Genomic DNA, 8,857 nt, shown 5'->3' on the forward strand with positions numbered 1-8,857 from the left:
TCTGTTGGTATATAAAACAGAATTGAAGCTAGGAGGGAGGATATATTTCATATAGCCTAACTGATATAAAGGGTGCAAAGACCCCATGTATAATGTCAGACAGTGATCCATATCTTGCCAACACAAAAGAAAAAAAAGAACCAGAAGTACAAGGAATAGACATTGATCATCAACATAAGGAATCTAATTGAAGATAGTTTCTCAATTGATTATGTCACAAATTTTATAATAAGGTTAAATGAATAATTGTTTATATATCAGTCTAAATGTGAACATAATCAACAATAGCATGATGCCAATCAATTCTGAGCAATACATACAAAAGAGATAGAGGAGCTGTTACTGATGAGATCATGAGAATGTGATAGAGGCTGGCATCTGTTAGCGCACTAGATCACCGACTGAGGTGAGTCGATCACTCACCAGTTTTGCCGACCACGGCCGAGCACGACAGACGTTGTTCGACCACACACTATGGTCAGAGATAGAAGAAGAGAGGGAGAACATAGCATACACATACAGCCAGAGACACCAGCGTTGGCCGGAGCCCTGTATAAGAGATGACAAATCTGAACTGTCTTTACTGAGTTACAGTGGTAAACTATTTATACAACTCTATCCATCTAGTTCTAGTACAGCTGCCATGCTGCTACAGTACTAGATGTGACAACAGGGCTGATTTTGGCGTCTGCCCCTACAGCTGCTACAGTGCAACAGCAGGGAGCCCTTTACGGCGTTGCCTTCACCTGCTGTGCATTCACACAAGGGATGCAGAAGATTATCTAACAATTCTTCCCCTAATCCTTCTGCTACCATTGAACCCCCTCCATGCCGATCATCTTCTTCAGCTCCATGAGTCAAAGACGGCCGAGCGGCTTGGTGAGGACGTCCGCGAGTTGCCGACCAGTTTTGACGAACTCGATGACGATCTGCCCTTCATCGACACAGTCCCTGAGCAAGTGGAACTTCACGTCGATATGCTTGCTCCGGTCATGGAGAACTAGATTCTTCGCGAGGGCGATGGCGGGCTGGTTGTCCACCATTAGTGCTGGTGGGTGAGCTTCCGCACCGGTCAGCTCGCCCAGTAGCCGGCGTAGCCACACAACTTGGCACGCCGCTGTGGCCACCGCTACGTACTCTGCCTCGCACGTAGACAGCGCCACCACCTTCTGTTTCAGCAATAGCCATGAAATTAGAGCCGACCCGAGGAAGACGAGCATGCCAGAGGTGCTCCGTCATCCGTCGATGTCCCCCGCCATGTCTGTATCGCTGAACACAGTGAGCTGCAGCCTACTTCCTCCTATCTTGGGGAAGACGATCCCTTGATCCATCGTCCCCTTGACATAACGCAGCAGCCGCTTCACCACAGCCTAGTGATCCTCTCGAGGATCCTCTATGAAGCGACTGACGTAGCCCACGGCGAAAGTAATGTCTAGCCTCGTGTGGACAAGGTAGCGCAGACCGCCGCCGATGCTCCGGTAGAGTGTTGCATCCACCTTCGCCGTAGTGCTGGTCTTTGTCAGCTTCAGCCGCTCCTCCATCGGAGTCACGCATGGCTTGCACTCAGCCATGTCGTTCCGCTCCAACAGCTTCAAGGCATACGCGTTCTGCCCGAGCGTGAGTTCCTCTTTCCCCTGTCTCACCTCGATGCCGAGGTAGTAGGAGAGTGCACCGAGATCGCTCATTCAAAAACGAGCCGCCATCTCACGCTTGAAGCTGTCGATGTCCTCCGCATGCACGCTGATGACGATCAAGTCATCCACATACACGTCGACGACGAGCTCCTCCTTCCCCCATCATCGTGTGTAGAGCACGTGCTCGGTTGCGCACCGCTTGAACCCAAGCTCGCCTAGCGTGGTGTCAAGCTTGGTGTTCCACGCTCGTGGGGCCTACCGCAGCCTGTAGAGTGCCTTGCACAGTCAGAGCACCATGTGCTCCGCTCCCTTGATGGCAAAACTTGGAGGTTACCTGACGAAGACCATCCCCGCCAGCTCGCCATTGAGGAAGGTTGAGTTTACGTTCAGGTGATGGACACGCCAGTCCTTTGCTGCTACCAAAGCTAGTAGCAAACGGATAGACTCCATGCGCGCTACTGGTGGAAAGACTTCCTTGAAGTTGATGCCCTCACGCAGAACAAAGCCTCGGGCGACAAGGCGCGCCATGTGTTTGACAATGGCGTCGAGCTCATCCTGCTTGACCTTGTACACCCACTTCAGGCTGATCGGACGGCATCCTGGAGGTGGATTGATGAGCTCCCATGTCTCATTTTCCTCGATCGCCTTCATCTCCTCTAGCATCGCCCGTCGCCAGTTTTCATCGTGCTCGGCCAACGCAAACGTGGGTGGTTCCTCTGCACTGATGAGCAGTAGCTCTTGGTCATTGAGCAGCCGATCAGCCAGGCCTGAGGGCCCTGTGCCATCGATGATGTCATCTAACCTGTGGAACCGCACCTTCTCACTTTCGTAGAAGGCATCCACAAACTCAGTGATGTCACTTGGAGGTGAGGCGAACTCGATCGGCGTCGATGGAGTTCCCTGTTCCGCTGGAGTGCTTGGCACCCTAGTTGCAGTGCTCGACACTACTCCTAGATAGCTCATCACCGCTCCTAGAGTGGTCTGCACCCCTCCCGAAGTGCTCGGCACCAGTCTTGTAGTGGTCGGCACCTCTGTAAGGACCGATCTTCTGAAAGGTATTATAGAGTCGATTGGTGGAGACACGACATTCATGATATAGGCTTTGAACCAAGACTGATTCAGACCCCCGCAACCATTATACCACTACTCCGTTGGTTATCAACCACGCGAATGCGATTGACCTCGTCGAGAAGGCTTTCCTGCAAATGAATCGAGAACACAAGCAAGAACGGAATGAACGCAATCTAAAACTGCAAATAAATATGAGGCTTATGAAAACAAGGAGTTCAAGTCTTTATTCGAAAGGACTAATCGCCATAGATGAATAAGATCAAGAACTGGGGGGCCTAGTTCACAGCAAGCAGCCTTGGCGGCATAGTTGCAGCAAAACAACGTCTGTTTTACGAGGAAATCAAGAACTAAACAAAACCCAAACCCTAAGGAGAGTGACAGCTGCTAATTATAGAGTCTTGGGTGTCACCCCCCCTGGACGCTCCCCTAATGGGCCCAAACACGATACACGGTCCAATGGACCAAAAGACGGTGTTGCAGCACCCTGGCAGATTCTGAACGTTGACTTATTTCAATGATTCCTGTTAATTTCGAAGGGCTTTTGATGTGAGACCACTTGCATTTGCTTCCTTATCTAATTAGATTTCCATCCATATGTGGATCATCGAAAACGGAGCCCGGACGCGCCCATGTGACCAGTTTTATGATAGGCTAGTCCTGAAACCCGAGATGGGCTCGAACTTGATTTGGGGTCCAAAATAATGGGAATGGACAATATTGTGAGAAAGAATATGACCATATGTCTAGGTTTGTAGCATGTCTTGTCCTACAGACATGTAGTCTGCTCGATTGAAATACACACGATCTTTGCCAATACTATCCTGCAAAAGATTATTACTAACAAGAAACATATGCTCCCTTTCTTTAGAATCCACTGGTGTTCGAAAAGCAAAACTAGAGGAATATGGCATAACAACAGTGTTGATTTTACTGTCATCTAGTTGATCATTACTTTGCACAACAAAAGGAGAATTCAGATTTGTACAAATGTAAATTCGTTGTATCAAATATTGTCCTTGGTTGTTATATTTGCCAAAAACATGATATGTATGTCTAGAGAACCATGGCAAATTAGCATATGCATAAAGTTTCTCCTCTAAAGAACTAAGATTACACAGAACATCAAATTCAATGTAACTCAAAGTATTTAAAGAAGACGATAATTTCAGCTCATCAACTTCACTAGCATTATGAATAACAAGTCTATTTTCAGCATAAGTATTCGATTTCAGCACACATATAGCATGATCATTCTTCAATGATTGAATGGGCATAACATAAATATCATCATGTAAGTCATCTTCGTCACAAGGAACATCAAGCAAATCATCTTGTGACAAAGATAAATCAAGCGAAGGCTCCAATAAAATTTGCTCTATCATAGCATGATTGGTGGAAAAATTCAGCACATCAAGAGAAATCTCACCTTCCATGAGTTTAGCATTATGGGCATTACCTTTGTTCTCATGTTCAGCAGAAGTAATAGTTGATGGTTCTGAATTTTCACATGAGGCTGTGAGCATCTCATTTTCTGTCACGTCATCCTCGCTCTTTTATACATTGTCCTGCAAAATGTTAGGCATAGTAGGAGGAATAACAAGAGATTGATCTAGTTGTTGCACCTCATCATTTGAATTAATTACAAGAGATGGATTAACAAAATTTTCTCTCATAAGATATTTCATATCATTCCATGTGTGAGGTTTATCAGAAAAACTTAAAGACTCCCACAAAGTTGATGCAGATTGTCTCAAAACACTAGTTGCATTTTTAATTTTCCTCCATTCGCACATATAACTTTGTGCAAAAATATTATCTATTTTAGTTTCCCACTCAATGTACTCATCAGCACCAATACCATCATAAGTAGGCGAGGAAGAAAGAATAGATTGACCTACGGGAGGAGGTGTAGCAGCAATAGTCCGTGGCTCATGCATCATTGATGTCTCATATCGGTACGTGTTGTAACCTGTCATTGTTAGCATCAAACAAGAAAACACATAAGTATGTATTTTCCTATCAGCTACTATAGGATGTGGCCAAGGAGTAAAGTCACACACTCTCAAGCGTCTTGCCACGGTCTTACAAGTGTTCTTACCAAAGCAACAGGCGGTGCAATCGGTCGATGACTGTGATACCGTTGTAGCTTGAGTGTAACAGTTGCAAGGCGAACCTGTACTTGGTTAGAAGAAAGTGGAGCTTGGACAGGCACAATATAGTAGCAAGGAATAGCAATAATTTAATTTAGAAATTGCAAGATTGAAAAGTAGTCCCAAGCTAGTCTATGTCGCCAGCCTAGACTCGTCCTGGACCTAGTTCAACAAGCAACAATATCTCAGCACAAGGATTAAACAGGATGCAAGCACTTCTGAATTTTTTTTCACCTTCCTTTTTTTCCTTTCCTTTTTCTTTTGGTGCGGCTTTTTTTCTTTTTCTTTTTTTACACCTCTTTGCCTTTTGCGTTACCTTGTTTTTATCTTTTTTTTATAATAACAGAATGTGCCGCAAGACAAGTGCTCATAGATCTTCTACCTTCAATGCACCAAGCAGCAAATCTTTTTTTTAGATGCACAAAACCTCAACTCTAATCAGTCTAAAATACGCATGCGTGGCTCACACAAGCTATGGCAAAATCTGGGCTTTCCTTTCTTGTGGAAAACATGATTGAGAAGAACATAGCAACAAGCTATCCCAAATATCTAGACTTTCCTTTCTAAATCAATATCGCCCAAAGAAACAATGGAGATGGAACGTGACCATGCACAAGGATTATAGATTATGTCTCTCACGTAGAAGGAAATTCTCTCACACCAGAAACACTAGAAAGATAGAGAGAATCAATCTGATGGACGTCACACAAGGAAAACAAAACCTAACACTAGAAACCAAGAACAAGACCTAGACAGGACTAACAGATGACACGCAAGGGACGACTGTTCAACAAAGCAAACTAAAATTAAAATTATTGCAATGGCACAATGGGGTTGTAGGATAAGGAATATGTGGCGGTGTATTTTTTTGGCTTTTTTGGACTTTAGGTAATGCAAAAATAGATTCAATCTAAAGGGGAAAAACAAAGTTATACCTAACGTGCAATAAGGGCTTTGATACCACTTGATGTAGACAAGGCCCGATCTTCCGAAATGTATGATAACATCAATTGGTGGAGACTCGACGTTCACGATCTAGGCTTCGAACCAAGACTAATTCGGACCCCTGCAACTATTACACCACTGCTCTATTGTTTATCAACCACGCGAACGCGATTGAACTCGCCGAGAAAGCTTTCCTGCAAGCGAATTGAGAACACAAGCAAGAACGGAATGAACACAATATGAAATTGCAAATAAATATGAGGCTTATGAAAACAAGGAGTTCAAGTCTTTATTCAAAATGACTAATCGCCACAGGCGAACAAGATCAAGAACTGGGGCCCTGGTTCACAGCAAGCAGCCTTGGCGGCACAGTTGCAGCAAAACAATGTCTGTTTCACGAGAAAATCAAGAACTAAACAAAACCCAAACCCTAAGGAGAGTGACGGCTGCTAATTATAGACTCTTGGGCGTCACCCCCCTGGATGCTCCCCTAATGGGCCCAAACACTATACATGGTCCAACGAACCAAAAGACAGTGTCGCAGCACCCTGACAGATTCTGGATGCTAACTTATTTCGATGATTCCCATTAATTACAAAGGGATTTTGACGTGAGACCACTTGCATTAGCTTTCTTATCTAATTAGCTTTCCATCCATATGTGGATCATAAAAAACGGAGCCTAGACGCGCCCGTGTGACTAGTTTTATGACAGACTGGTCCTAGAACCCGAGATGGACTCGAACTTGATTTGGGCCTCCACCTTGGTGACTCGAACCGGATGAGCTTCGGGCCTCTTTCTTGGTTAGGACACCCTCACTGATCTCCTTGTCCTCTATCTCCAAGCATGGTCATATGCATGAAGCTCATGTCCTTATCAGCACCCGTCCTGGAGTGTTCGCCACCACTGTAGGACCTCCCGGCACAACTCCTAGAGTGCTCGACACCACCCCAAGAGTGCTTGGCTCTAATGCTGGAGCGCTTGGCACCCCCCTTGGAGTGCTCGGCACATCTTTCCCAGCGTCTCCACCACCATGGATGACCAAGTGCTCGACGACGAAGGTGCTGGTGAAGCCGCTAGCTTCCCCAGTGCTCGGACTGTCCTTGGTACCCTCCGCATAGCCTAGGAACACCATCAGTGTGTTCCTGTCCTCCAGCTTGGTGAGGATCGGCTTCGTCTTCCTGACATGGCTGATGCAGCCGAATGTCTGAGGGAAGGACACGCTCGGCTTGCGTCCATGCCAAGCTTCGAATGGCGTCTTGCCCGTCAAGGCCTTGGTGGGTGCGCGGTTGAGGATGAACACCGTCGTGGTCACTGCCTCACCCTAGAACCTTGTCGGCATGCCTTTGGCCTTCATCATAGATCGAGCCATGCTGACCACCGTCTAGTTCCGCCTCTCCACCATGCCATTCTATTGTGGTGAGTATGGTGTGGTGTGGTGGCGCACCACACCCTGGTCCGCGCAGTACGTAGCGAACTTTATCGAAGTGAATTCGCCACCTCGGTCAGTCCTCAGTAAGCGCAGCTTCTTGCCGCTCTCAGCCTCCGCGCGCATCTTGATCGCCGCTGCCTCTTTGTCCTTGCTCGTCAAGAGTTGCAGCCACATGTAGCGACTGCAATCATCCACGAGTAGGAGGAAGTACCACCGACCACCGTTTGTGGCTGGCGTGATCGGCCCACAGAGGTCACCGTGGACAAGCTTGAGAGCTTCCTCTGTTTGATACTTGGCCGCCTTTGGGAACAACAGCCTCCTCTACTTCCTAGCCAGGCAGCTGTCACACAGCTCGCCTCCGTGCTCAATGTGGGGTAGCCCTCGGACCATCTTCTCCAGCCAACCAAGCTCGTCGAAGCTGAGATGTCCGAACCGGGCATGCCACAGCCATGGTTCCTCGGTGTGCCTTGCTACCAGGCACACCGGCTGCTCTACCTTCCGATCATGCAGGTACAACTGGTTTAGGGGCCTCTTCACCTTGGCAAGAAGTCACTGCTCCCGGTCCCTGATCTTGAGGACTCCATCCTTGATCAGTACCTCGCTACTGCGCTCTTCTAGTTGACCAATGCTGATGATGCTCGAACGCAGCTGTGGGATGTAATATACATCCATTAGCGTGCGGTGCCCCCCATTCTGGCACCTGAAGATAATGGTGTCGCGCCCTCGAATAGCCACCCTTGAACCATCACCAAACTTCACCGTACCGGTAACATCGTCGTCGAGCTCGGAGAAGGCTGCCTTGGAGCCCGTCATGTGGTTGCTGGCACTAGAGTCTAGATACCACCGCTGCTCCTGCTCGTCGCCCACACGTCTGAGGTAGACTTGGGCATGTAGTTCGTCGAGGTTGACAGCTTTCAGGGCCTTCCCAGGTCCTTCCACCATCGTTACCTCTCCCTTCTCCTCGGTCTCGACGTCGTGCAGTGCATAGAACGTCGCCATCAGGATAGTGGTCTCATCATCATCAGCTTGCACTAGATGAGCCTCAGCCTTATTTTCCTGCTTGCGATTTGGGCACTCCCGTGCCCAATGGCCCGTCTTTCCGCAGCGCCGGCAGGCGTTGGGGTTGACCTGCTTCTTCTTCTTCTCCGAAGAAGCCTTGCCACGGTGCTTGTCATCGCCACCGCGGCTAGAGGAGGTTACCCCAGAGTTCCTCCGAGCAGCCCACTCCTCCCACTAGTAGAGAACAGACCTTTGATCCTCGGCCAAAATGGGCTCTAGTCCCGGAATTTTGTCCCCGGGACTAGAAATACCTTTAGTCCCAGTTGGTGGCTCCAACCGGGACTAAAGGTCCCTGCCCAACGGCTACTGCGCCAGACAGAGGTGGCAGGGACCTTTAGTCCCGGTTGGAGCCACCAACCGGGACTAAAGGTATACGTTTACTCCCGGTTGGTGGCTCCAACCGGGAGTAAAGGTCCACTCCCGGGCCGTGGCTGCGCCCGGGGTTGGAAAGTTACCTTTAGTCCCGATTGGATCTATCAACCGGGACTAAATGTTCTCCCTTTATAAATCGGCCGTCTCCTCCTTCCTCCCCGAGCCCGAGCTCAGCACATTTTGAAGCTCACTGC

At 48.1% G+C, this 8,857-nt stretch overlaps 2 protein-coding genes across 2 annotated transcripts; both read right to left on the minus strand.

The window, feature by feature from the left end:
- Positions 1 to 1,370: 1,370 nt before the first annotated feature.
- LOC136510879 (uncharacterized mitochondrial protein AtMg00810-like) lies at positions 1,371 to 1,685 on the minus strand. The gene has a single exon (XM_066505186.1). The coding sequence runs from the start codon at positions 1,683 to 1,685 to the stop codon at positions 1,371 to 1,373; it is 315 nt and encodes a 104-aa protein (XP_066361283.1).
- A 6,096-nt stretch (positions 1,686 to 7,781) lies between these two features.
- LOC136510880 (uncharacterized) lies at positions 7,782 to 8,174 on the minus strand. Its single transcript, XM_066505187.1, has one exon. The coding sequence runs from the start codon at positions 8,172 to 8,174 to the stop codon at positions 7,782 to 7,784; it is 393 nt and encodes a 130-aa protein (XP_066361284.1).
- Between the last annotated feature and the right edge of the window lie 683 nt (positions 8,175 to 8,857).

Source organism: Miscanthus floridulus, chromosome 16 (genome assembly GCF_019320115.1).
Source record: "Miscanthus floridulus cultivar M001 chromosome 16, ASM1932011v1, whole genome shotgun sequence".
NCBI lineage: Eukaryota > Viridiplantae > Streptophyta > Magnoliopsida > Poales > Poaceae > Miscanthus > Miscanthus floridulus.

Bases quoted from the DNA above. Each gene is read 5' to 3' on its own strand.
- LOC136510879 (XM_066505186.1), bottom strand. From the start codon at position 1,685: ATGAGCGATCTCGGTGCACTCTCCTACTACCTCGGCATCGAGGTGAGA.
- LOC136510880 (XM_066505187.1), bottom strand. From the start codon at position 8,174: ATGGTGGAAGGACCTGGGAAGGCCCTGAAAGCTGTCAACCTCGACGAA.